We start from the raw sequence: 27,883 nt of genomic DNA on the forward strand, positions 1-27,883 counted from the left end.
AATTTGAGGCCAGCTGGGGCTAATTGAGACTCTATCTCAAAAACCAACCAACCAACAGTAAGGCAGCAGGCTCACTCTAGCCTCACTGGGAGGTCACAAAGACCTTCAAGTGTGGTCGGTTCTCTTGTTTTTACAGTACACAGACTAGAAACTAAAGCAGCAGATTCAGAGGGCAGAAAACAGGAAGAAGAGATGGGAAGAAAGACTAGAAATCCATTCATTCATTACTCATTTACTAAGCCAGGGTTATGCACCAACAGAGTTGACAGGTAGAGAGCAAAGTCACACAACTCAGACTTGAACGGGTAGAGTATTTACTACTAGTGTCAGATCACAGTCATTTGTTGATCAAGATATGAGTATCCTATGTTGTTAGAAAATCAAAGGAAGTACACAAGATTCCAAAGAGTTAGACAGGGGATCTGGGATGCATTAGCTATATTTTAGAGTAATTTATTTCAGCTTCTATAAGCTTTAGTGCCTTCAATTTATATCAGGGATAAATGATAGCTCGTGTATAAGATTGTATAAGGTTGGCATGAGGTGCAGCAGAGTTTTGCAGATTTGCTTAAATATGACAAGTGTTCAATAAATTACATGTAAATAAACAGTTATGCATACACTTGAACATCATTTAGGCAGGCTCTAAAGCAAACTGCTTTGTTGTCAAACTAAAAACTTGGCTTTGATGAAAGGCTCCCCTACCCACATACAAAAGCTGTATGTATGAAGAAGTTCCCTTTCCATCCGAGGTGTGCCTGCAGCCCTTCTACTTCAGCCTGTGGCCGCTGTCCTCTGCCTAGCCTGTCCTTGGCTACAGGGGAAGCCAAGGCACTGAGGCCATGTAACAGAGATCTGAACCATCCATGTCGACTCTAGAAAAGTCTAAGGCTGTGCAGTGTCTCCCTCCTTAGCTTCAGCACAGTGCCACAGATGTGCGGGAAGCAGGAACTGTGCAGGCGAGGAACCTCGAAAGCCTCACAGCACTCAGCTTCTGCCGCCTCAGGGGTGAGCACAGCACGAGCCACCGGGGCAGAGCCATTGGTGTATGAGGTGCTCAAGTCACACGCCTGCTCTCTATCACCTGCCCCCACACATACACACATACACACATATGGGGTTTTACGACATTCTACATCCCTCTCCATTTAATGAAGAACTGGCTTCAAATGGATAAATTAAAAAAAAATTAAAAAAAAAACAAACCTAAGCTGGGCAGTGGTGGCACACGCCTTTAATCCCAGCACTCGGGAGGCAGAGGCAGGCGGATTTCTGAGTTCGAAGCCAGCCTGGTCTACAAAGTGAGTTCCAGGACAGCCAGGGCTACACAGAGAAACCCTGTCTCGAAAAACAAAACAAAACAAAACAAAGCAAAACAAAACAAAACAAAACAAAAACTGAATGGTCCTCAAAGTCCTGGCCTACCTGCCATCAAAACACCAACTGATTGCCTTATTCTACTAAATGGGGGACTTCATGTTATCATCAATGGATTTCAAACAGTCATTCATCCTTAATAGAATTTTCAATGAGGCAGGCTGCTTTGTTTGGAAATGCTTCCAGATGGTTCTGATGGGAGAGCAGAGAGTCACTCTCTCGGCCTGCAGCATCAATTCTGACTCTCTGTAAACCACGTGTAACTTTTGCATCTTTCTCCATCTGACTACTAACAGGCCCGACCTGACCCTACTTAGCTTCTGAGATCAGACAAAGTCATGTGCATTCAGGATGGAATGGCCAGACTCTTTTCTAAAATGAATGATACTAGCTGGGCGTGGTGGCCCACGCCTTTAATCCCAGCACTCAGGAGGCAGAGGCAGGCTGATTTCTGAGTTCGAGGCCAGCCTGGTCTACAAAGAGTTCCAGGACAGCCAGAGAAACCCTGTCTTGAAAAAACAAACAAACAAACAAACAAAAAGATAAAATGAATGATACTGTTGCCTTCTGAGCACAGCTGACATCAGTCTCATTAAATGACAGGCAACTTTCTCCCTTAGTTTCCACCCTGCGTTTTAGAGAATTCTGGAAAAAAAAAGCTGATCTTTACCAATGAAAATAAGAAATCTTAAGTGGATAAACTTTTTAAAAATTCAGTGCCTTTGAAAAATTGGGCAGAGGCCTGGAGAGACAGTTCAGCATTTAAGAACTGGCTGTTCTTGTAGAGGGCCCAGGTTCAATTCCCAGCACCAACATGGTGGCTCACAACCATCTGTAATTCCAATGCCAGTAGACCCAACAACTTTCCTCTGGCCTTCAAGGGCACATACACACATGCAGACAAAATACTCATATGTAAAAAATAAAAAGTAAAGTAGAAAAGAAAAACTGGGCAAAAGAGTTTATTATATAGCTATGTATTTCAAGAAGGGTATTTGGGAAGGTGATTTATTTTTATGAAAAGTATCCTGTTACAATAAAATTAGTAATAACTGTCATAAATACAAAGAACCCAGGACACAAGATGAAAGTGCCCTGCTACTCTATGTACCTCTAAGGAAAACAGCTCACACCTACCTTTTTACTCCATATGAACCTACTGATACAACTAAGAGAGCCTGGGTGGAGTCCTAGCCACAAACAGATAAGCTCTACATTGCATGATGGCATTGATTCAGACTTACGAGGAAAAGGCAGGATGGCCCAATGAGAGTTCCCTGGCAATTAAGAGAGAAGAGATGACAAGAGTTGAGGGTTGTAATGTTAAAGGGAACCCAAAGGTTCAGGCTGAAGGGAGTCTGAGAGATAGAAACTTTACATAAACAAAAGCCAAGACTAAAGAGAGTGATGGTGAGTAGACACACACACACACACACACACCACACACTCTCACAGTAGAACCAAGGCATAAAGTCCCACCATCTCTTGCTTCATCCAATTCCTGCCCTCCCCAAAGCTGGGGCAGAGAGTTACAGGTAGGAGACAGTGAGGAGGTTCCTGAGTTCCTAGGTATTTATTTTTTAAACACAGCATGTGTCATATTGGGAATAGGCATGTAAGATGTCTGTTTAGCATGTGCAAAAACCTGGATACCATCTCAATTCCACACAAAGGCCCACTGTTGAGCGTCTTTTCGTGTTTTTCCTCATCCAAGATTCCAGAAATAAGGAAAGCCATTACCAGTTTTTTGAAATAATGCACAATAAATTTAACTTTTAGTTCTATGACCAACTCTGGGAATGTTTAATGCACAATGGTGGTAATCTAAGCTTGCCGATCAGCTGGTACAGTTTACAGTTTAACGCATACTCACTTTGCAAGGGCATTATGTACACAAAGACCCACATTCCATAGCTGGGAACTATGATAGCTCTGAACTATACTCGTAGGTTTGTTCGATCGTGGTACATCTGGTAAGGATCGCCAGCGTACCAGTTGCGCCTCTTCCAGAAAGATGTCGTCATTTTATCCAGGAGTTTACTCTGGGTCTTGCTGCAGAACACAAATTCCCTCAAGCGCTTCTTTCTTGCAGTTGACTTTTTCCATAATTTTTTCTTATAGCCAGCCTATGAGATAATGTTCCAAAGACATTTTAAAACTTGCAAAGGCAGCAGCAGATGCTCCATAATTTATGGTATATAGGCCCAAAGAGCAAAGCCAGACCTACAGAGATTGGGTTGTTTCTCTTTGCAATAAGTAACAGGTTAAAAAGCATGTGTAGAAGAGGATTAATAATTTAACACTTTAGAAAGATTATTTAAATTAAAATCACAAGCTAGACATAGGGTACATATGTGTAATTCAAGCACTCAGGAGATTGAGGCAAGAGAACTGAAAGTTGAGAGCCAGGCTCTGCAGATGAAAGCACGCACCACTCTTCAGAGGACCTGAATTCAATTCCAGCACCAATACAGGTGGCTTACAACTATCCATAATTCTAGCTCCCCAGGACCCAATGCCTCTGGCCTCCGTGGGCACCCCACTCACAGGCACAGGCCCACACATACAAATAACTGCAAATAAAATAAATCTCAGGCAGACTGATCTCTGTTTAGTTCAGGGTCATCCTGGTCTACATAGGAAATTCCAGGCTAGCCTGGACATAGTAAGATTTGTCTCAAAACAAATCTTTCTTTTAAAAATTAGAAATAAATGAATGAACACAGACTGCAGAGCAAGAGTCTATCTGGAAAAAAAACGAAACCAAAAATGGGCTGTGGGGATGGCCCAGTGGGCAAAGTGCTTGTAATGCAACCAGGAGGACCTGAGTTTGCAACCCAGAACCTATGTAAAAGCTGGACATGGTCGTGGACTTCTGTAACTCCACCACTTGTGAGGAGAAAGGCAAATGGATCCCAGAGCTTACTGGTCAGGCTGACTAGAAAAATTGGTGAGCCCCAGATTCAGTGAGAAAACCTCTCAGAAACTTAAGGGCCTGAGAGATGGCTCAGGGCACATAACGCTCTTCCAGAGGACCAGCACCCATGTTGGACAGCTCACAACTGCCTGCACCTCTACCTTCAGGAGGACCTGATGCCTCTGATGTCAGCAGCAGCTCTAATCGTATCTGTGGGACTGAGCATAGATAATGAGGCTCTTGTTAAGAACAAGCCAACAGCTTACAAGCCAAAGCTCTTCACTGACATTTCTCAATGCCGGCTATGAGCTCAGTTCTAATACATACACACTTTATCTACAGATTTCTCTAAGATAGGGGAAACCCTCTCAGCCCTTCCCACAGTGACTGCACCTGCCACTTTGAACAGTGCTTTACTCTATTCACACTCACACCCTTTCTCTGCACAAGGACACAGCAGGACACAGAAGAGCTACCGTAAGATGAGTGCACACCATGGCTAGGCTCACGCAGCACAAAGACTCACCTTTCTCCTTAGCCAAAGGCCAGAATGAAGTCGGAGGAAGCGATGCACGACCGACTTTACCGTCTTTCTCTTGCCTTTCCGTGTGCTGCAGTATGTTAGAGCTCTGACTGGTGGCTTCAGGACACTGGGAACCAATGTGGCCACTCTAAAATACAGTTTTAAAAAAGTAGTGAACAGACTGATCGAAGGGCAAGGAACTGACTTTCATCACACCACATAATGTCAAGAAGATTGGCAACCTTCCTACTTCAAGCCTTCTAAAATCTGCCCCCCACAGGGAGAGGTAGAACCTGTGTTTAGCACATACAAGACTTTAGGGTCAATTCCCTAACACCCAAAATAAAGCCCACCCACTTGACCATTAAGAGAGAATGTGTCCACCGTATTTTAATCACACAGTTTCTTATCTATCTGCCTACCTAGAGGACTTCAGCTTATCTTTGTGTACTTTCTGCAAGTACAGTGGTGGGAACCTAAGAGTGCTTCACGGATTACCTGCTGACTGACTGACTCCCACATAGCTGAACCACATAAGCTGAACATCTCATCTGATCTCTGCTTTGCCTGACATTTTCTGGAAACTGTATAAACAACAACAGGAATGAGGCCAGGGTGGAGGCAGACATCACTAGTAATACACTAGACTAGTTCACTTAGACCTTGGGTTCCTCCCACAGTGCTGTAAGACGGTTTAGAAAGCCAGGCAAGGTGGTGCATGCCTGGAATCAATCCTCGCACTCAGGAGATTAGGGCGAGAGGATGATTACGAGTTAAGGCTACATGGCGAGATGGAAAGGAGGTGCTCTGTGTAGTCCTGTTGTGGGCATCTAGAATGCCAATCATATCTCCTCCTCAGTCAGGGAAGGTGTATACCATAAGCCACAAGTAGGGAAAGACTATCTACCTCTTGAACACATTTTATAGATTGCAGTACTAGAGATAAAAGAAAGGGCTTCACAGATCTGGGGCCAAGTACTCTACCACGGAGCTTCATGCCCAGGCACAAATATTTTAGAAAATTTTGTGTAACTATTGTTTAAATGTGTTATTGTAATGTACTTTACCTATTAAGGACTGTTGTGGTATGCCCATATGCCAGGTGTCCAACAGATGTGACAAGTCTTGGAGCAGAGGAAACAACTGATGTCTGAATATGTCTAAAATGAATGGTGCACAGTGAAGAATTAAGACAGGCATTCCTGGCGCAGTTCCGATAGGTTGAAGATGCCAAGACATTCAAGGGACGAAATATTCCTGCAAAGACAGAGAGAAGTACATGTCCTGAATATACTCTAACACATATACCCATATATTCAAAGCATGGAGACAAAAGTAGACCTAACAGAAGGTTCCTGACGCCAGATTCACAGCGACCTATAACTTACGTATGATGAAATTAACGATTATTATATACCCAATGGTTTTTAGAAAAATTAGAATCCTAAAGCCATCATATAATCCAGATTGATGTGTGTGCACTCTATGCCCAGAAGTGAGGAACAAGATATGTGTAAGATTAACTGCCCTCCACCAATTTCATACCATGGGGAAACAGCCCCTCCAGATCCAATTCAATGACAGGTCAGAGACAGGAAAGCTGGAAAGATTGAGTGGAGAGGAGATTGATGAAGAAAACAGAGCAGGCGCTTCCGTGCCTGATAGTTCTATCCTGCTAGTGAACTAACTGCTAGACACATGATGCACACCTGTAATCTCAACGTTTGGAAAGTGGAGGGGGAGAATCACGGTTTCAAGAGCATCCTCTACTACAGAGCCAGTCTGAGGTCAGCCTAAGCTACACGACTTACTGCCTCAGAAAACAAAATCAAAACACAAACAAAATCAACAAAGGGCTGGAAAGCTGGATCAGTGGTTAGATAAATACTGCTTTGGCAGAGGGCCTGAGTTTGGTTGCTATGCCCACATTGGATGGTTCACAACTACCTGTAGTCCTAACTCCAAGGGCTCTGCCTACTCTGGCTCCCCAGCATCTGAAGCCATTTGTCTCTGCGTGTGAACACACACACACACACACACACACACACACACACACTTACTTTAAAATAATAAAACTAAATCTTTTTTTTAAAGGGCTAGGTGATGGCTTAGTGGGTAAACTGCTTGCTATCTAAGCATAAGAACTTGAGTTAGGACCCCCAGTATTCAAGTAAAGGCCAGACATGGTGCCACTGCAGTACCAGGGTTAAGAGGGGGTAGAGACAGGTGCTTCCTAGAGAGATCCAACTCAAAACAATAAGCTGAGGAGCCACAGAAGACACTCAATGCCAACCTCAAGCTTCCACGTGCACGTGTGCTGGCATGCACACTCCCTCATACATGTGCACACACAAAAGAAAGTGAAAGCAAAACAAGAGCATAAACAGATCCTCCAAGGAGGAGAGCCCACTTTGGGTAGGACAAACAACCCCTTGGTGCTGAAACAAATACAGCTGTGGGAACGGCAGGTTCAGGCTGGCCAGAGGCTGTGCATGGCTTCCCAACCGTGGCAGAAATGCCTGGCAACAGCCAGAGATGGAGCAGAGACATATGAACTGAAGGCTGTCCTCCTTATCAGTCCTTTTCCCTAAGACCACATGCAGATCAGAATCAACCTCAGTGTACTTCTCTAGTACATACTATCCACCTCTAGTGTGAGACTGAAGAACATACTGAAAATGTTCCGTGAGATGGAAAGTCCTATGACTGGAATTTGGTGATGGTTTTGTTACTAAACTAGCTGCACAAAAATGAGTATTTCCGAGCTAGGGAAATGGCTTGGTGTTCAAGTGCTTCCTATGCCTGAGTCTGCAGCCATGAATTCATGTACAAAGCTGAGCATATTCCAACACTGGGTAGGGAGAGACAGGCAGATTCTTGGGGTTTGTTGCCCAGCCAGCCTAGCCTAATGGGTGAGTGCCACATCCCAGAGAAACCTACCACACCAACCCCAGTAGAATCTGTATGACAAGTTCCACAGACTGAGGCGAAACTTCAAAAGAAGGAGGCCTCCTGGAACCGGGTGTGGATCTCTTGTCCAGAACAACATATTGAGCCGTAGTTCTCATGGCAACTTATCTGTTTTGTTTTCTCCTATTCCTTCTCTTATTTACAACATGTTCCTGGTGGCCTAGACTACGATCTTAAGCAAGAATAATGGGTAAGAAACCATCCCTTGAAATGGGGTCACTAACATGACCTTATCTCTGGGGAAACCAATGCTTTACTTTATAAATCATTTACAAAATTATAAAATAGTATTATGATAGATAAAAACTTTCCCAACAGCTGGGCAGTGGTGGCGCATGCCTTTAATCCCAATACTTGGGAGGTAAAGGCAGGCGGATTTCTGAGTTCAAGGCCAGCCTGGTCTACAGAGTGAGAGTAGAAAAACCCTGTCAAAAAACAAAACAAAACAAAACAAAACAAAACAAACAAACAAACAAAAAACCCAAAAAACTTCCCCAACAATAAAATTTCATATGGCTACAAGTGTGTCATTGGAGGTGGCTTTGGTATATGGTAAAGAAAGACTTAAATAAAAAGAATTAAAATAGTTTAAATTTACACATTGAAAATTTATTTTAAAAAATCAAGCATTAGATGTTAAACAATAATTGACCATAAAGATTTATTAACCTGCTCTCAGAAATATGCCACTAGCCTTGGATGACTGCTCCACTGAATATATCCTTTCAGAGTTGTAATGCTTGGATGGTTTCTATTATTAACAATGTTACCTGTTCTGTTTGTGATTCAGAGTTTGCGTGATTTTTGTGCTTTACTGAGCCAAATGATAATGATGGTATTTGTAATTGCTTCACTGAACACATCTAAGAGTTGTAATATTTGGGTTTTTTTTTTTTAATGTATAAAAACCCCTGCCTGAGACCTGCAAAATGCACTCAGATTCAAACTGCCTCTGTGTTTGTTTCTGTTTGTCCCCGCAAAATCCTTACCCACTTAGCTTTCCGGGACCCTCATTCCAGGGACCGCCATACCCGACTGGGGTGGTCTGTGGCAGAAACCCAGGCTCTAAAAGAAGGATTACTCCTGAGAGCAATCTCAGACATGTGCCTGCATGCACACACATGTGTATATGCCCACATATACAAACATTGCCACAAATACAAATATACTAAATTGTATTTCAATGAAGTTAGCTTTAAGAAAAACAAAAAACAAACAAACAAACAAAAAAAAAAAAAAAGGAAAGGCCAAGCCTGGCATGTTGGTAATATGCTAGTAAGTTCCGTGTGCAAGAGGCTAAAGCAGACCAGAGTTCACATCTAGCATGGGCTACAGGAAATGCTATCTCAAAAAGACAGACACCAGCAACAATTTGATCTGGGTGTAGGGTCCTATGCCTGCAACCTCAGCACTCCAGAGACAAGGGCAAGAGAATCCCAAGTACCAGACCGACATGACTATTAATACAGCATGTTCCTGGTTAACCTGGGCTGCATAGTGAGACCTTTCCTCAAAGCAACAACAAAAGCTCTACCAAGTTGCATCTACCTAATCTGATGCAAGACTTAGACCACTCCACTGTCTTCTCTACTGATCTCACCAAACAAATGGGGCAGTGTGGTGAGTAAGGGACAGGTTTGAGCCAGACTAGTATTCATTTCAGCTCCTACTAACGAGTGGTGTGAACAGGAACAACTTCCTTAACCTCTCTATGCTCATTTCCTCAACTTTAAATTAGCTAATTATGGAGAGGATTACATGAGATAATATACTAAAATGATTAAGAGGCCTAAGCTTGAAGAAAACATCGAAACAATGCTAACACCAGATAAAGATGTGCTGAAGAAAAGCAGGTTTGGGAGTCCAAGCACCTAAAATCTCAGCATGTGGAAGCTAAGGAGGACTGAGAGTTTAAGACCAGACTGGGCTCCATAATGAGGCCTTGTCTCATTAAAAAAAAAAAAAAAAAGAATTTAAAGGTTGTGATGGTGGTGGTAGTGGTGGTAGAGGAGGAGGAAGAAGAGTAGGAAGAGGGTTAGAGAGATGGCTTAGCAGTTAAAAGCACCAACTGCTCTTCCAAAGGTCCTGAATTCAATTCCCAGCAACTACATAGTGGCTCACAACCACCTGTAATGGGATCTTCAGGTGTGTCTGAAGAGAGCGACAGTGTACTTACATAAATAAAATTTTTAAATCTTAAAAAAGAAAAGAAGATACAGCAGTCAGAAATCAAAAGGGTTCACACACACACACACTGGAGTAAATAAAAACCAGACATTACACTAGACATATTGTATATAAATTAATGTAAAGTTCAAAACTAGACAAAATATGCTTTTGAGAGATGAAGGTATAGTTGCTCAAGTGGCTATGGGAATAATGACCGGGGCAATGCACGGGGTGGAAAGGGGCTTGGCTTGAACTGGTGTTAGTTACACGTATGTCCCCTAATATAAACTTTTTATATACACATTTCATAACTCACAAAAGTTCCATTTTTAAGCTCTAATACCTGGAAATTTTATATGGTTACTTTTTTCCCTCTTGGTCCTCTGCCTATTTTTCCACAAATGTTATCTCTACAGTATAAGTTGTGTGCAAGTCGCTTACTGATCACCCCTATCATACTTGAGTACTTTTAATTTCCTATCTGGTTCTGCCTTCACTCCTAAAGCCCGCCCCGCTACCATCAGAGGGGTGTACTTCAAAACGAATTTGACCAGGCTCCTGGTAATTACACACGGTTCTCAAGGAGACCAGATACTCGATGCTTTACACACTTGTTTAACCCACAGGTAGGAGGAAGCCCCATTTTACCGCTAGAGAACCAAAATACTCAGAGAAATTATATGACTCTCAAGGTCAAAGTTGAGAGAGGTGGTTGAACCTCTAAATCAGATTTTTTAAAAAAGCGGACTTTTGGGTGTCACCCTCACCTCCTCTACCTCAGTCTCGGGTGTGCTTCCTAGGGCAGGGTGGATCCAGTGAACGCGGGTCATGGGCACTACACTGTGCAAGGTATCGCGCAGCAAACCTCCGACCTCAAGTCATCTTGTTTTTCTTTCCTCGTTAACATCCAAACTAAATTCCCACTCCCTCCCGCGCCGACCCTCTTCTCAGTGAAGCTGTCAATAGAACACTGACCTGAGGCAGCTCTCACGGCGCCCGTGAAGATGGAAGCCGCCATCTTGCAGCCTGCCTACGGTGGCCGCAGTGGACTCAAAGTTACAAAGCAAAAGGATAAGAAACGTGGAGGAGGCGGAACTAAAGGGAACAGGCGTGGCCAAGGTTGAGCTCTTTGAACCTTGCCTTTCTGCCCTAAACCACCGTCTTCTTAATTACTTATTTTGCCTTTATGTTTGGGTTCGCGCACGACCCTGCGTGCTTATGGGGGTTAGAGAAAAACTTGCAGGAGTTGGTACTGTCTAAACTTTTGTTTGTTTGCTTTTGTTTTGTTTGAGACAGGTTTTGGGGGTTTTGTTTGTTTGTTTGTTGTTGTGTGTTTTGTTTTGTTTTGTTTTGTTTTAGATTTATGTATGTAGCCCTGGTTGACCTGGAACTAGCTCTATAGACCTAAGCTGGCCTCGAACTCACAGAGACCCGCTGCTGGGATTAAAAGTGAGAGCTACACTCCTCCCCTATACCCCAACTCAACTTCCCCATTTTTGAGACAAGGTCTTCCAAGATCCCGAAGGTGACTTGGGACTCCTGTACTCCAAGTGACCTTACTGCCAGTATAGATATGATAACAAGGATTACAGGCTCTGCTGCTGAGCCAGCATGGATTGTGTAAAGACACTTAAAACGAAAATAAAAAAGCAAAAATTAAGGTGAAAAGGGAAGAGAAAAGTCCAAAATAACAAGAAAAACAAACACCCCACAAATCTCATTTAGAGAGTGGCGGTTCAATTTTTGGCTTCAGGACTCTTACACTCTATTGAGGAACTAGTAGTGGTGGCTACACCTAGGGTAACAGCTCCATAGCAGGTTGAGGCTTGAAGACCTCAGAAAATTATTGAAAATTCAAAGAGCTTTAACTTATATGGTTATATCTACTGGTATTTGTTATACTAAAACTTAAAATTGGGAAAAATAGGGGGCTGGAGAGATGGCTCAACTTTTAAGAGCACTGACTGCTCTTCCGAAGGTCCTGAGTTCAAATCCCAGCAACCACATGGTTGCTTACAATCATCTGTAATGAAATCTGATGCCCTCTTCTGGGGCTGTCTGAAGACAATTACAGTGTACTTATATATAATAATAAATAAATCTTGAAAAAAAAAAACTCAGTTGTCTTTTTCCTACTGCTGCTACAAAAACTATGACAAACTCAGTGACTTAAATGCCATAAATTCACTATCAGAGTTTTGTAGGCCAGAAATCTAAGATAAATTCCAAGGACTAAAAATCAAGTTATACTAAGGCTGTGATTCTTCTGGAAGCTCTAGAAGAGAAGTCCTTTCTCTTGCTTTTTTCCAGTTTCTAGAAAATGTCTGAAATCCTTGGCTCATGAACACTTTTGTATTTATTTATTTATTTATTTATTTATTGTTTTGCTGCATAAACATCCACAGGCTAGAAGAAGGCATCATATCCCCTTCTGGTTGTGAGTCACCATGTGTCATTGTAAGTCCTCATGTGGTTTCTGGAAATTGAACTCAGGACCTCTGGAAGAGCAGCAAGTGCTCTTAACCGCTGAGCCATCTCTCCAGCCCCTAGTTTTGTATTTTGCAAAGACAGTGTCTTATTCCTCCCATCCTCCTTCAATCTTATAATCATACTTGACCTACCCAGATAATAAAAAGTGGTATTCTCATCTCAAAAATACTATATATTTAGTACTGGGAATTGAACTCATGACTCCTACATGCTAAGAATGCCTGCAATAACTGAGCTACAAAAAATTCTTCTTCTGGCTTTTGTTTGTTTGGTTTTTGTTGACATGTTCTCACTCTGTAGCCCTGGCCAGCCTGAGACAATCTGTGTAGACCAGGCTGTCCTTGAACTTAGAGATCTTTTTGCTTCTGCCTCCTTCGTAGTAGGATTGACAGACTCTTATATCCACAGAATGTTTTTTTCTTATAAGGTACCATATCCAAAGAGATTAGAAGAAAGAAGACATCCTGAGGGTCTGGTTGTTTTGCTTACCACACATGATTAAAATAGCAATCATAAATCCACTAATGTTAAACAAAACTAATAACTGTGAGAAATCTAAGGTCCAGCATAAAAAACAAATACATAAAAGAGCCCATTTATACATGGTGATCCATGCCTGTAATCACAGTATTTGATAACTTGAGGCAGGACAACTTGCCTCTAGTTAAAGGCCTGTCTGGGCAAGAGTGAGACCTTATTTATTAAAACAAATAAAACAAGAAAAGCATCAAAAACCTAAAAATCCCTGAGTTATGAAATTTGCTTCTACATTCAATTTCTTGTGATATTAATAAATCAAGTAATCTCTGTACAATTATGTGATTACCAGAATAAAAAGGCAAATAATAATTTACCATTACAACAATAATTTTCAGTTTATGAGCTCCTCTGTATGAGTCCCAGGACTCCCCACGGGTTACCTCAATCACATTTTAAAAACACTCAAGACATTTATACTTGCTTCTCCGAGACATGGGCTGTGTAATTGGGTAGTGAGTCTGAAACACTGTTGTCATGTCAGTCTGCCACCTACCTACGGTGGCCATTTGGAGTCCAAAATCATCCATATATGGTAAAGTCCATATATAGTAAAAGGTCAATGATATGTCCATAAAGGCTCTTTTGAAACTACTAATTAAGCCTGGTAGTGGTAGCAGCTGCATCATACATCTTTGATCTCAGCACTAGGGAGGCAGAGACAGGCTGATCTCTGAGTTCCAGGCTAGCCTGGTCTATAGAGTGAGTTCCAGGATACAGAACTACACAGAGGTACACAGAGAAATTGTCTCAAAAACAAACAAACAAACAACAAAAACCCCTACTAATTATTGTGTGTGTGGATATGCGTGAGGATTAACTTTTTAGTGTGAGGGATACACACACACACATGTATATATACATACATACATACATACACACACACACACACACACACACACACACACATATGCATGCATGGGACTAATTCTGGGATTCCATTCCCCTTACTCTGTTGATGCAGGGTCACTTGATGTTTCTGTTGCTGTGCTACATATTTGAGCCTATCTGGTCCAAGAACTTTCAGGCTCTTGTCTGCTTCTCATCTCACTCACCACAAGAATTCTGGGTTTGCAGGTGGATACCCCACATTTGGCTTCTCCCGTGGTTCAATCTTGCACAGCTAGGGCTCTTATTAGGATCCATCTGCCAGCATAGTTAAAGGTAGTTTGATTGGCAAAGGAGTCACTGTACCTTCTTAAATAGGGAAATTATGTGACACAAATTTTCCAAATGATGTTAGTATAATCCTGGTAACATTTTGTTATTTTTGGTTGTTCATTTTTTTTTTTTTTGGTCCTGCCTCTGCCTCTTGAATGCTGGGATTATATGTTTGTGCCATCACTCCCAAATCTAGTCACATTTTAAAACAAACAAACAAACAACAACAAAAAAAAACCCTAGGAGTTTTAGGGAGTAGGGATTAACTTGTCTGGCATTAAGTTTTTTCATAAAACATATTGTGGTTTTTGTGTGTGGTGTGTTTGGTGTGCATGTATATATTATTATGTTAAAATGTGCAAATGTGTGTGTGTGGTTCATGTGTGGAGTTTAGTGGTCAGTTTTCAGGAGTTGGTTTTCTCTTTCCATTGTATGGGATTCTAGGATCAAACATTCAAGTTTAGTGACAAGTGCCTTTACTCACTGAGCCATCTTACTTTAAAATATGCATAGATATATAGGTGTATATGTACTATTATTTACATGTATACATGTGTATACCACATTCGAGGATGCCCTCTGAGGCTAGAAGAGCATATCAGAGTCCCTGGAACTGTTCTTTCAAGTTGTTGGGGGACACTGCATCTAGACTCTGAAAGTTGAACTCAGGGAAGGCTGGAAAGATGGCTCCTCCAGAGGACCAGGACTATCTGTAACTCCAACTCCAGGGGATCTGACACCTTTGCATACACATAAATGCATACAAAACACCAATGCATATAAAATAAAAAAATAAATTCTATTTATAAAAAAGAAAACTGAACTCAGGTTCCTTGCAAGAGTGATAGGTTTTGTGACCTAGTTTGCTTGTCCTGGTTTGCTTGATGTTCCTGTGATAAAACACCGACCAAAACCAATTTGGAAAGGATTTATTTGGCTTAATAAATCCATGTTATGATAGATCATTGAGGAAAGTCAGGGCAGGGCAAGAACTCAAGACAGAGATCTGGAGATCCGAACTAAAGCAGAGACCACAAAGGGATGATGCTTACTGGCTTACTTAGTTTATTTTCTTCATTATTTTAAATTACATACATGAGTATGTGTCTATGTGTGGGTATGTGCATGGGAGTGCCCATGTGCACAGGAGGTCCGAGGTACTGACTGGGTACTTCTGGAGCTGGAGTTACAGGCCGTTTTGAGCAACCTCATGTGGGTGCTTGATGTGGGTGCTTGGAATTGAACTCTGGACTTCTGCAAGAGCAGTACATGCTCTTTTTTTTTTTTTTTAAGATTTATTTGTTCATTTTATGCCTATGAGTAAACTGTCAGTGTCTCTAGACGCACAGAAGGGGGCATCACATTCCATTACAGATGGTTGTGAACCCCCATGTGGTTGCTGGGAATTGAACTCAGGACCTCTGGAAGAGCAGTCAGTGATCTTAACCTCTGAGCCATCTCTCCAGCCTAGTACATGCTCTTGACACTGAGCAATTCTGCATCTCCCCTCATCCCCCTTATCTTTCTTTCTCATACAACCAAAGACCACCTGTCCAGAGGTGGCACCATCTGTAATGGGCTGAGCCTTGCCACATTAATCATTAGTAAAGAGAATGGGGGGCTGGAGAGATGGCTCAGTGGTTAAGAGCACTGACTGCTCTTCCAGAGGTCCTGAGTTCAATTCCCAGCAACCACATGGTGGCTCACAACCATCTGTTGTGAGATGAGATCTGATGCCACCTTCTGGTGTGTCTGAAAACAGCTACAGTGTACTCACATACATTAAAATAAATAAATAAATAAATAAACAAACAAACATTTAAAAAAAGAGAGAGAATGCCCCCCCCAGACATGCCAACAGGTCAGTCTGATAGAAGTAATTACTCAATTGAGTTTCACTCTTCCCAGGTGACTCTACTTTGTGTCAAGTTGATAAAAATTAGCCATCACAGCTCTTACCTAATGAGCCATTTCTATTCCCTCTCCTTTTTTAAGGCAAGGTTTCTCAAATATTCTCAAGTTCACAGACTGTAGACTGGATGCCCAGGGATCTGTCTTAATTTCCAAGCAAAAGAGTTACAAACAAGTGCCATCACAACTATCTTTCTTTCTTTCTTTCTTTCTTTTTTTTTAAGATTTAACCTTTTCGGGGGGGGGGCTAGGGAGCGGGGTGGGGAGGGTATAAGGGACTTTTGGGACATTTGAATTGTAAATGAAGAAAATATCTAATAAAATTTGTTTAAATAAAAAAAGATTTATTTTTTTGAATGGGTGTTTTGCCTGCACATGTATCTGCACCATGTGCATGCATAGACTACAGAGGTCAAAACAGGGCACTGGATCACCTGGAACTGGAGTTACAGATGTTTGCAAGCCATGGTGTGGGGGGTGGTCGTGGTGTGTTGTACACAGGACACTCAACCTTGGTCTCTGAGGGAGTGGCCAATGCCCTCTCCAGATCCATAAAGATCTTTTAAAAGATCTTTCTTTCTCAAACTATATACAACACATTAGTGAAGGTACCGCAGAATCTCCTGGGGCTGCAGTTAAAGGTTATGAGCTGCCTGAGGTGGGTGCTGGGAACCGAACTCAGATGCCCTGCACACCTGCACCCAGATCCAGCTTTGCTGTTTTTGTTTTCCAAGACAGGGTTTCTCTGTGTAGCCTTCACTGTCCTGGAACTCACTTTGTAGACCAGGCTGGCCTCGAACTCAGAAATCCGCCTTCCTCTGCCTCCCAAGTGCTGGGATTAAAGGCATGCGCCACCAATGCCCGGCTTAAGATTTATTTTTATAAATCATGTCTGTGTCTGTATCTGGAGGGCTCTCTGATAATTTATAGGAAGTTGTAAGCTGCCTGATATTGGGGCTGTGAACTGAATCTGGGTCCTCTACAAGAATAATATATGCTCTTAGACATTGAACCATTTCTCCAGCCCTGAAGAATGAGATCTTAAAGCCAAGGAGACTGTCTGTAGTACAAGGTCCGAAGTGTAGTACAAAAGCAGCCCCGGGTCAACAGTGTGCGAGACGTTATCACGCTGGCAAGAACCAGAGCAGCGGTGAACAGGGATGGAGCCAGACTGCTAGATTTACTAAGAAAATGGGAGGACTGGAGGCTGTCGAATGATGACATGACAAAGATCGACAAGTACATTACTGAAGTGCTCTGAAAAGCTTGGCATGTATAGAACGTAGATAATATAGAACATAAACACATTTTTGATATTTTTCAAATCTTTCCTGTTTTTTGTTTGAAATTTATGTAGTCCAATCCTGCAACAGCCTCCCAAGTGCTGTCATTTACAGTGTGACCACAACACTGGACTTCATTTATTTTATAAATGAAAATAAAAGTGCAGCTTTTTTTTATCTGTATCGTATCATAACAAATCACCTACTTATGGCTTGTAAGTATTTTGCAAACAGATTTGTTGTTTTGTGGTTTTCAAGACAGGGTCTCAATATATTCAGCTGGCTGTCCTGGAACTCTGTAGATCAAGCTGGCCTTGAACTCAAAAGATATCTGCCTACCTCTACCTCTCTAGCGCTGGGATTAAAAGCATGCACGACTAGGTCCAGCCTCCAACAGATTTTGAAAATTATTTTTCTATGTTATTATGGTAAGAGAACCACATAATCATAGTGGAATTTACATAGAATATTAACGACAGTCAATTTTTAACACATTGTTAAACTCAGAACGCTTGGAAGAGTCTTCCAAACCGTCCCCAAAACTGCGACCGAAATCATCTTTATAAAATAAAAGTGGCAAAAAAAAAAAAAAAAAAAAAAAAAAAGCGGTGTGACTTAAGTAAAAACCTGAACTTAGAATTTGGGTTCCTATCCGTTCTCTACTATTTAAAGACACCGGAAACACATTCTGCCCCAGGATGCCTTCAGCACATTCGCTTATTCTTCAGCAACCCTTTGGAAAAGAAAAAAAAAAAAAAAAAAAAAAAAAAAAAACCAAAAAAAAAAAAAAAACCCTGTAGGCATACGTGTGCCTCAGCTCCATAAAGAAGTCAGCGGACAACTAATTGGAATCGATTCTATTGCCACCAGAGAGGTCGCAAATTTCAGGTCGTCAGGACTGGGAGCAGGCGTCCCTACCGGATCCACCTCCCCATCCCTTTAATTCTAAGAGTCTAATTCTAATTTAATTCACCAACGCTTTAATTCTAAGAGTCACAGTCGAACTTTACACAGCACTCTCCGGCCAGTTCACCTAGTAACCCGGTCATCTGCAGACAAACTAGCGCCCAAGCGCGACCCGGAAGGAGAACCTGCCCTTCCGCCTCCTAGTCGCCAATCACCGCTTTACTCCCCTTTTCGCAGCCGGGGTGAGTCCCACCCTCAGGGAGCCGCCTCGGCTGTAGCAGGGGAGGAGGCGGCGCGTGCGCAGTGGTGCCGGTGGCCCTTCCGGTGCGCCGGACGCAGCTAGGCTGTACAGACGCGGGCACGCACACCAGCACGCACGCCCTCCTCTCGTGCGGCCGCGGTCGTTCCCGCGTCCACCAGCAGCGCTGTCGCTTCGGCAGAAATGCTGCGGGCCTGTCAGTTATCCGGCGTGACCGTCGCGGCCCAGGTGAGCGTGGGGTCTCTCCGAAGGGGCGCGTGGTCACGCTGACTGCGGACTGCCAACGGACAACGTGAGAGGCATCCATGATGCGCACCCCCCCCAGGCAGAGCCACCCCTAGTGCGGGGAACCGAGGCAGTCCTCTAGGGCGGCCGCTGGACTGGAATGACTCGAGGGTTATTGCTGAAGAAGCGGGCTGGGGTGTGGAGCGCGGGGAGGCGGGTGTGCCGCTGAGGCGTGGCTTCAGGGACCTGGTATCCAATCAGTACCTCCTTATCTCAGTCTCGGACCAATCCTGGCTGCTGGCGTCTGGGCCGCCGGTTGGGCACGTGATAGGTTTCCAATCGTGAAGGTCGGCGCGGGAGAACTACAGTTCCCAGCAGGGATTGCTTCTCAGGGCTTGTTGCATCTTTAATAAGCAGGTTCCTGGACTGGTGGAGAGCCTAGGGGTCAAAGTTGCTGTTAATCTGGGAGTGGGTTCCTTTTGTTTCCGTAGCCGAGAGCGCCTTTGAGCTAGTCTTATAGTAAAAGGTGAAAGATTTTTCATTTCTCGAGCTTAAACTTCTGGTGCTGAAGGAGGACAGAAGTCATGACCTTGTGCTTATTTCTGAGATTAGCTTGGGGATCAGTGTCTCTAAGCACTGGAACCATGTCTGACATTCAGGTATCTTAGGCGCCCTGTTTTGTCTCTCTTTAATTTTTCATAACTGTCAGTATAACTTTCTACAGTTGAAAATAAAAACCCCATTTCCATTACTCAGAAGTTTTAGAAAACTAACACTTGAAAGGTTATGAGGAACATGCTGCAACTTGAGCAGTAATTGGATAAAGTTTCGAGACAGGGTCATCCTGAGATGATTGAAGTTAAGCAGTTTTGTTCTTTATTTTTGCTTTACTGTTTGTCCTTCAGCCTCTTGCATAGGGAAGTGAGCCCCGTATTAGTTTTCTGTTGGTATTTATCCAACAGCACACATTAAGCAGCCTGTAACTACACCCTCATTGATTATCTTCCAGTTTTTGTAGTAGTCTGGACATTAGTGTTGTGGAGTCTCAGCTTAGAGTCATGCAAGGCTTTGTTGAGAAGTATTAGCTGTGCTTTGATTCTCATTTGTAGATAGTACTTTTTACTTCCTCCAAATTCATAATTAGCTAAATCCAGCCCCTTCAGGTGTTGCACTAAAGTCCATGTTCTCTCCTGTGTCTTGCAGGTGGCTGCTCTCAGCTTTTAGAACCTTCTAACAATTTCTTGCCACAAGGCACTTACAGGCCATTCCTAACACCAAACACGAAACACAACACATTTAGTATTACCATGTGCTTCTTTCTGTCTTTACTTCAACATCTCTTCTCTCATTGATTTATTTACTAGACTAGCCCTACCTGAGTAACTTCCCTAATTCAGATTTCTTTTTGGGGAGCTCAGTTAGAGACTAAAACATGAATGGTATTCTAGCTCTCAACAAACATTTTAAAGTTCCCTGAAGTCACTGTCAACAAATTCATAGGTTTATTGTCATTACCTCTTCATTCATTCTGTAGCATTTGATATTGCTGCTTATTTGTGTGTGTGTCTATCTGTCTGTCTGAGAGAGAGAGAGTGAGAGAGAGTGTGTGTGTGTGTGAATGAATGAATATGTGTACATGTACACACCTATGGAGGCCAGAAGAGGATACTGTATCCCCCAGTGCTAAGGTTAATCAGTGGTTGTAGACTCCCTGACACTGATACTGAACTCAGGTCCTCTGGAAGAACATTAAATATAAGTGAGCTTTTCCATTTATGGCCCTGTTCCTGTGTAATGACTTGGGAGGCTTATTATTCATGAATAAATGCCTAGGTCTTAAGCAGGGCTTGTCCCCTGACTAGTTAGTATCTTATATGTCTCATTTATACTATTCTATGTCTGCGGCCTGGCTGGTTACCTCTCCTCGGTTTCATACCCAGTCCAGGTTGTGAATCTTCTGTGATTATTTTCCTGAGTGTTCTCATTCTCTCTCTTTCTTTCTTTCTTTCTTTCTTTCTTTCTTTCTCTCTCTCTCTCTTTCTCCCACCTCCCTTCCTCCCCTTCTGTCTCTCCCTCTCTCCCCTTCTTCCTCCTCTCAATTTTGCATTTATGTTTTTACATTCAATTTTGTTTTGTTTTTTCCAGAGCTGAGGACTGAACCCAGGGCCTTGTGCTTGCTAGGCAAGTGCTCTACCACTGAGCTAAATCCCCAACCCCTCAAATTTGTTTTTTATCAACTTACCAAATGATTCCAGTTTTTGGCAAATTTCATCTGCTTTCATGTCTTGCCTTTTTACCTTTCTCTTCAAATAAGTTCTTTAATTGCTACTAAAGGACTTTTAAAAAGCAAACATGTAACATCATGCTCTTCATTGACATTCCATCATGTTCAGAATAACGTCTAGGCTCTTTCCACACTCACCAGGCCCACATCTTGTTTTCTATTCTGCCTCCCCTCACTGTCTTTTACAGTAGTACCTCCAGCAAGATAACTCACTGGTGGTTTTTTTTGTTTTATTTTTGTTTTGTTTTCTCTGACTTCTTCACAGGTCTTTGCTCATCCCTTTATGCAGGGTCTTTCTTAACCCCCCTTCCTTTCAGAGTGGCCTTTCTTTTCTAAAGTGGACTAGGAACTGCTCTTCTCTATATACATCACTCCCACTTTACACCTATGTATTTGTGCATCTTAGCACTACCTAACATGTGTATTTGTTTTAAGTTTCCTGTATTTAAAGTAAGTTCCAAGTTAAGTGTGGTGTTGCATACCTGCATACCTACCACTCCACAGGCAGGGAACTCCAGCCAGGTCTCTAGTTACAATTTGGGTTAGCCAGGGCAATGACTTGCATGCTTCTGTCCCACAAAAGTCCATAAACTCCACAACTAGCTTGTTCCTGTGTCGTTTGCTGCTATATTTCCAGTAGTGACAGTTCTTTGCTCCTAATAGATGCTCAGTAAATGTGACATGCTTGAGTGATCTATGATTTTTTTTTTCTTACTCTCAATAAGTACCCTGATTTTCTTTTAAACCCACTCCTTAGGCTAGGGTTCTTTAGAGAAACAAACCTAATTGTGTGCATGCATGTTGGCAGACCAGACACTGAGGAAGCCAGGGGTAGTAGCAATCTGCAGGCCAGCAATATAGAGACTTAGGAGAGCAGCTGATACAGTTCCAATCTATAGACACTATGCTAGAGAAGTCCTTTTTATTCTAGTCAGGCCTTCAGCTATTTGGCTGGAGCTCACTCATGTTATAGAGGGCAATCTACTTAAAAAGTTCACCATTTTAATGTTAATCTTACTCAACTACATCTTCCCTATATAATACTTGGAAGTAGTCATTTGCACATGTCATACTCATTTGATCTAGGCCAAAATATTGAGAATTGGTCTTTCTTTGCTTATACCTTAAAAGAAGAGGGGAAGGAGCTGCAGAGATACTCTGGTTTAGAGTACTGGCTGCTGTTTCTTCCAGAGAGCATGGGTTCTGGTCCCAGCACTCATGTAGCAGACAACTATAATTCCAGTTCCCAATAATCTGATTCCCTCTTCTGGCCCTCGAGGCCTTCATGACCCCTTCATGCCTTCAAAACCAGTACCACCTGGGTGACTCTTACACATTACCAAGTCCTGCTGCTGCACAATGTACGACTTTGGCTATCTCTGGAACACAGTCTCTTTGTGCTGTCAGAAAACACTTCCCAGAAGATGTCACTTCAAAGATGCTGGTCTCTTCTTTTTTTTTTTTTTTTTTTTTTTTTTTTTTTTCGAGACAGGGTTTCTCTGAGTAGCCCTGGCTGTCCTGGAACTTACTTTGTAGACCAGGCTGGCCTTGAACTCGGAAATCCGCCTGCCTCTGCCTCCTGAGTGCTAGGATTAAAGGCGTGGGCCACCATGCCCGGCTGCTGGTCTCTTCTTAATCACTGCTAATTTCTTAGCTCCAGCTAACCAGCATCAATAGTCCCAGTAATGCAAAGGTTTCACTTTAGTAGTTTTGGTATCTTGTTAATTACAGCTGATTCTTCAGCCCCAGCTAACCAGAACCACAGAATCTTAATCAAAGTAGCAATGGCCTCCATCTTCTGCACTGTTCTCAACATTATCTTCCAAGCTTCTACACAACATCCCACAGAATTCTTAACACCGAATGGATCTTCTAGCCTAAAGTTCCAAATTCCTTCCACAGTCCTTCCCAAAACATAGGTTATTCATAGGAATACCCCACTCCTGGTACCAATTTGTCTTGGTCAGGGTTGCTATTCCTGGACAAAACATCATGACCAAGAAGCAAGTTGGGGAGGAAAGGGTTTATTCAGCTTACACTTCCATACTGTTGTTCATCACCAAGGGAAGTCAGGACTGGAAGTCAAGCAGGTCAGAAAACAGAAGCTGATGCAGAGGCCATGGAGGGATGTTCTTTACTGGCTTGCCTCCTCTGACTTGCTCAGCTTGCTTTCTTATAGAACCCAAGACTACCAGCCCAGGGATGGCACCACCCATAAAGGGTCCTCCCCCTTGATCACTAGTTGAGAAAATGCCTTACAGCTGGATCTCATGGAGGCATTTCCCCATCTGAAGCTTCTTTCTCTGTGATAACTCCAGCCTGTGTCAAGTTGATACACAAAATAAGCCAGTACAAGCCTCCCTCCTCATTTTTTAAAAATTAAATTTAAAACATTTCCCTTAATTTTATATGTATGAGTGTTTTGACTTGCACGAATGTGTGTTCACTGCGTGGATCAACTCTGTTTGCATCAGATATTCCTTGGGGTTGGAGTTACAGATGGTTGTAAATCACCATGTCCTCCGAAAGAGCAGATGTTCTTAGCACTAAGCACTTCTTAGGCCATTACATTACACGTTTATTTTTTATTTTGTGCATGTGTGTGGATGAGCACGTGCCATAGCGCACATGTTGAGGTCAGAGGACAACTTGTGAGAATTGTTTCTTTCCCAATACCGACCTGAGGTTGCTGTCAGGCCCTGTAACCTCAGAGCCATCCTGCCGTGTCGGCTTTTTCAGGCAGACACCTACCATTTGGACTGGTCTGTAGCCTAGGATGAGCTTGCGCTCTCTGCTCTCCTGCCCTCCCTTACCTTCTGCGTGCTGAGTTTCAGTTGCTTGCCACCACTCCTGGCTCTTACAAGGTAGTTTAACTGTAGGAGAAGTTAAATTGTTGCTTATAAATTTGTATTTAAATGCAAATTTTGTTAATATCTGTAGCTGCCCTACACCACCCGAACTGGGTTCCTGAGTGGGAGGCTGGAGCTATATGGGAGGAAACAGGGGAGGGTGGTGGTGGTGGGGGATAACAAGACCAAAACAAAATCTGATCAAGGGCCAATATTTACTTAAGAGTCTGAGCTTATGAAGGGGGAAGGCCCATCCCCTGCCATGCCAGGCTCTTGATGCTTTGTCACCAGCCTGTCCGCACTTGGTCCAGGGTTTATCTCAGGAAGACAGGTTTCAGCCTCTCACTGGGTAGCCCATCTTGTGGTAGAACACTCGTGGCAGAACAATAGACCTATCTAGGTCAGAAGACTCCACCCTAGGTGGTCTTGTTCACAGTAACAGAACAGGTCTGAGCCAGCCTGCTCCAGGCTGTGGGAGGCTACAAATTTCCTTGCCCTGCAAAATTTAATGTGGAATCTAGAAGCTTGGCATAGGATTCACAGGTGATTTTTCTAAAGTGCTTGTTTTCCGGCTATTCTACTACATGGTGGTTTTTAATATATTCTCTTTAGTGTGGTAAAGCTGAGAAGTTGACGTGTGAAAGAACATCTATGGGAATTACATATTTTTCTTGTCTTTTGTTTGTGGAAGTCATGTTTCTGTAGGTTAGAACTATCAGTGCTAACATTATGACATTTATTGCAAGGTTATGTGTCAAGACAAATTACTGTTCTATATTATAGGTCATTAATAAAGTGGAATCCTAAAATTAAGTAGTCAATATTTTGTGTGTCAAAATAGACGGTTTGGGTTATATAATATTAGAGACACTGCTTAAGAGAGAGTAAACTGGAGGCAAACCTTATATTTGTCAGTGATTTAGGTAAATATGATGCCAAATGCATAAGCAACAAAAAGTACTTTTGAAGCTGGGCATGATGGTCCATATCTATAGGCCTTAGCACTGAGGAGATAGAGGCAGGAAGATCAAGAGTTCAAGATTGGGCTGTGGAGATGACTCAGCTGGTAAAGTACTTGTACACCAGCATTAAGACCTGGGTTCAGGTAAAAGCATAAAGAAAGAGCTAGGCATGGTAGTGTGTACCTGTAATCTTATTGCAGGGGAAGAGGAGACAGAGGGTCCCATTGAGCCCACTGGTCAGCCAACTAGCTCTAGATTTGGTGAGAGGCTGTCTCAAAAATTAAATGAAGAACCATTGAGGAATAAATCTGACCTTGCCCTTTGGCCTCATGTATAACTGCGTATGTATACATATATGAACATGTGTACATACACATGGAAATCACAGACAACAACAATGTGCAGGCTGACATAAACCTAGACATTTCTGTGAAGAGGGAATCTCAATTGAGTAATTGCTTCTCAGATTGTCCTGCAATGCATTTTCTTAATGATTGATGTGGGAGGGTTCAGGCCGTTGTGAGTAGATCCACCACTGGGCATATAGAGGAATTCAAGTTGAGAAAAATCAAGGGAAACAAGCCAGTAAGCACCATTCCTCCACGGTTTCTGCCTCTGCTACTGTTTACGTTCTTGTTCTGACTGCCCACAATGATTAACTATGATTGTGCTAGGGACAGGAAAACCAAATAAAACCTTTCCTTTTTAAATTGTTTGTGGTCATGGTGTTTTATCACAGTAGTAGAAAGCAAATGGGAACAACCAGCCAATGTTGTCTGGGTCATCCTAGGCTACACAGGCAGTTTGAGACCAGCCTGGGTTACACGAGACCCTGTCTCAAAAAACAAAACAAAACAAAACAAAACACAAAATGAGAGGGAAAAAGTAATTTTGATTCCATCAGGTTGAAATTTTTACATCAAAGGTGTGATTTAAATGAGAATGCCTCCCCGCCCCATAGGCATATATTTGAATAATTAGTCCCCTATTGGTGGGACTGTTTGGAAAAGATTAAGAGGAATTCTTGGAGGAGGTGTGTCACTAGGAGTAGGCTTTGAGGTTTCAATAGCTCAAGCTATTCACAGTTAGCTTTCTCTAACTAGTGAAAGTTAGTGCTTGTTGGTGCTTTTTGATCAAGATGTAAGATCTCAACTATTACACCATGCCTTCCTGCATGCTGCCATGCTCCCTACGATGAAGGTCATGGATGCACCCTCTGAAACCGTAAGCCCTGAATAACTTTCTTCTATAAGTTGTCTTGGTCATGGTATGCCATTATAGGAATAGAAATATTACTAAGATAAAAGGATACTCAAGAAGGAAAAAAATGAGGGACTATTTTAACTATATATTAGATTCAGGTATGCAGAAAATACAAAGAATTCTTATAGTGTTACAAGAAGATAACTCAAAAACTTTTTAGGAGCCTTGCGATGGTGGCACACACCTTTAATCCCAGCACTCTGGTGGCACTGCAGGCAGATCTCTGAGTTGGAGGTCTGGTCTACAGAGTGAGTTCCAGAACATCCAGGGCTACACAGAAAAACCCTGTCTTAGAAAACAAACAACAAACAAACAAAAACTGTATAAGACTTGAGTAGCCATTTATGCAAAGCCAGTATATGAAACACATGGAAAATTGGTCAGCATCATTGATCCCAGGAGTTTCAACTCAGAGCTAAATGAGGTACTCATTTATCCACTCTTGTGATTTTTTTTTTTTTTTTTCAAGACAGGGTTTCTCTGTATAGCTCTGTCTGTCCTGGAACTCACTTTGTAGACCAGGCTGGCCTCAAACTCAGAAATCCACCTGCCTCTGCCTCCCAAGTGCTGGGATTAAAGGTGTGCGCCACCACCGCCGGCGCTCTAGTGATTTTTGAGTATAGTAATGAAATGTTGGTGGGAACATAAATTGGGTAGAAGTATAAATGCAGCTCCTTTGGTAAACAATTTGGAAATCCTGGAACAAAAGGCAGTACATTGTATGATTTCCTTTCTAGGAATTATCCAGAATAGACATTTATGAAACAAAAGGCTGCCAGATGTTAGAAAAGAGGGGAAAGTGGCTGGAGGGATGTGTGACGCTTAATAGAATCTAGGGTTCCTTTTGGATTGATGAAAACCTGCTGTGATTTCTAGAACTCAGTGGTGGTGATGGTAATTATTTAGCCTTGTTAATAGACTGTATACCATTAAGTGGTTCATTAAGTGGTGAATACTTAGTTAGCTTTACCAGACACAGAAATAATACCTGCTAGTATTTACAGATGGTCAGAAAGGCAGAGTTAGACAAACATTTCAAACTTAAGGAGTCAAGGACAGGACAGGATGAGATTTAAAACAAAACAAAACAAAACAAAAAAAAAAAAAAACAGGGCAATTGCAACTGGTTTAAACCTGTCAAATGTACTCAGATCCTTGAATTTCAAACAATACTGTTTTGGAGCAGGTAAAAGCACCTGCTGCTAAGCTTGATGGCCTAAGTTCAGTCCAAGGGAACCACATGGGAGGAGAGAAGCAAGTTAGTTGTTCTCTGATCTCCATTTGTTATATACATACAAATAAATAAGTGTAATGAAAATGTATTTTGGTTGGGCTGGAGAGATGGCTCAGAGGTTGCTCTGAGGACTTGGGCTCAATTCCCAGCACCCACAAGGTGGCTCACAACTATCCATAACTCCAGTTCCAAGGGATCTGATGCCACCTTCTGCTCTGTATGGGCACTAAGCATGCACATGGCATACATACATACATACATACATACACACATGCTGATAAAAATATATATAAAACAAATTGAATAAATTCTAATAAGAATTTTAAAAATTGAAAAATATTTTTGAAAAATAACAATTCTGATTAACTACAGCTATGTAACAAGTCTTTCTGTGTCTGGGAAATAGCATTTTTCATTGCTTCTGTTCTAGGTCTTTCCTGAAATCACCTGGGCAATTGTTGCGCATTGACCCTTAAGACAGTGCCTAGGACTAATCAGTTCCCAGTATCCCTTACTCTCATGCTTGGCTGCTGATGCTGGCTCAGCAGTGACTGCTGCCTTGG

General features: G+C 42.3%; 2 protein-coding genes across 16 annotated transcripts in view; one reads left to right on the forward strand and one right to left on the reverse strand.

Moving 5' to 3' along the window:
- Window positions 1-212: 212 nt before the first annotated feature.
- Mrpl35 (mitochondrial ribosomal protein L35) lies at window positions 213-11,000 on the reverse strand. Its single transcript, NM_025430.3, has 4 exons — window positions 10,932-11,000; window positions 5,885-6,074; window positions 4,821-4,965; window positions 213-3,503 (listed from the first exon to the last, which is right to left on the reverse strand). The coding sequence occupies exons 1-4, from the start codon at window positions 10,972-10,974 to the stop codon at window positions 3,315-3,317; spliced, it is 567 nt and encodes a 188-aa protein (NP_079706.1). The 5' UTR covers window positions 10,975-11,000; the 3' UTR covers window positions 213-3,314.
- Window positions 11,001-18,306: 7,306 nt separating this feature from the next.
- Window positions 18,307-27,883, forward strand: part of Immt (inner membrane protein, mitochondrial) — a 44,176-nt gene continuing 34,599 nt past the window's right edge. For 10 of the 15 annotated variants that reach the window (NM_029673.3, NM_001362137.1, NM_001362134.1 and 7 more), the window contains exon 1: window positions 18,536-18,731. In NM_029673.3, the coding sequence (NP_083949.2) occupies window positions 18,687-18,731 (45 nt within the window). In that variant the 5' untranslated portion in view covers window positions 18,536-18,686. Of the gene's footprint in view, window positions 18,732-27,883 lie in introns of all 15 variants that reach the window. The other 5 variants (XM_017321823.2, XM_030255663.1, XM_017321828.2 and 2 more) reach the window with 1 other exon arrangement.

Source organism: Mus musculus, chromosome 6 (genome assembly GCF_000001635.26).
Source record: "Mus musculus strain C57BL/6J chromosome 6, GRCm38.p6 C57BL/6J".
NCBI classification, from domain to species: domain Eukaryota; kingdom Metazoa; phylum Chordata; class Mammalia; order Rodentia; family Muridae; genus Mus; species Mus musculus.

Bases quoted from the DNA above. Each gene is read 5' to 3' on its own strand.
- Mrpl35 (NM_025430.3), bottom strand. From the start codon at position 10,974: ATGGCGGCTTCCATCTTCACGGGCGCCGTGAGAGCTGCCTCAG. The intron at 4,966-5,884 runs GTAAAGTACATT...ACTGTATTTTAG, and splicing joins ACCACAACAGTCCTTAATAG to AGTGGCCACATTGGTTCCCA. The intron at 3,504-4,820 runs GTGAGTCTTTGT...ATTATCTCATAG, and splicing joins GCCTTTGGCTAAGGAGAAAG to GCTGGCTATAAGAAAAAATT.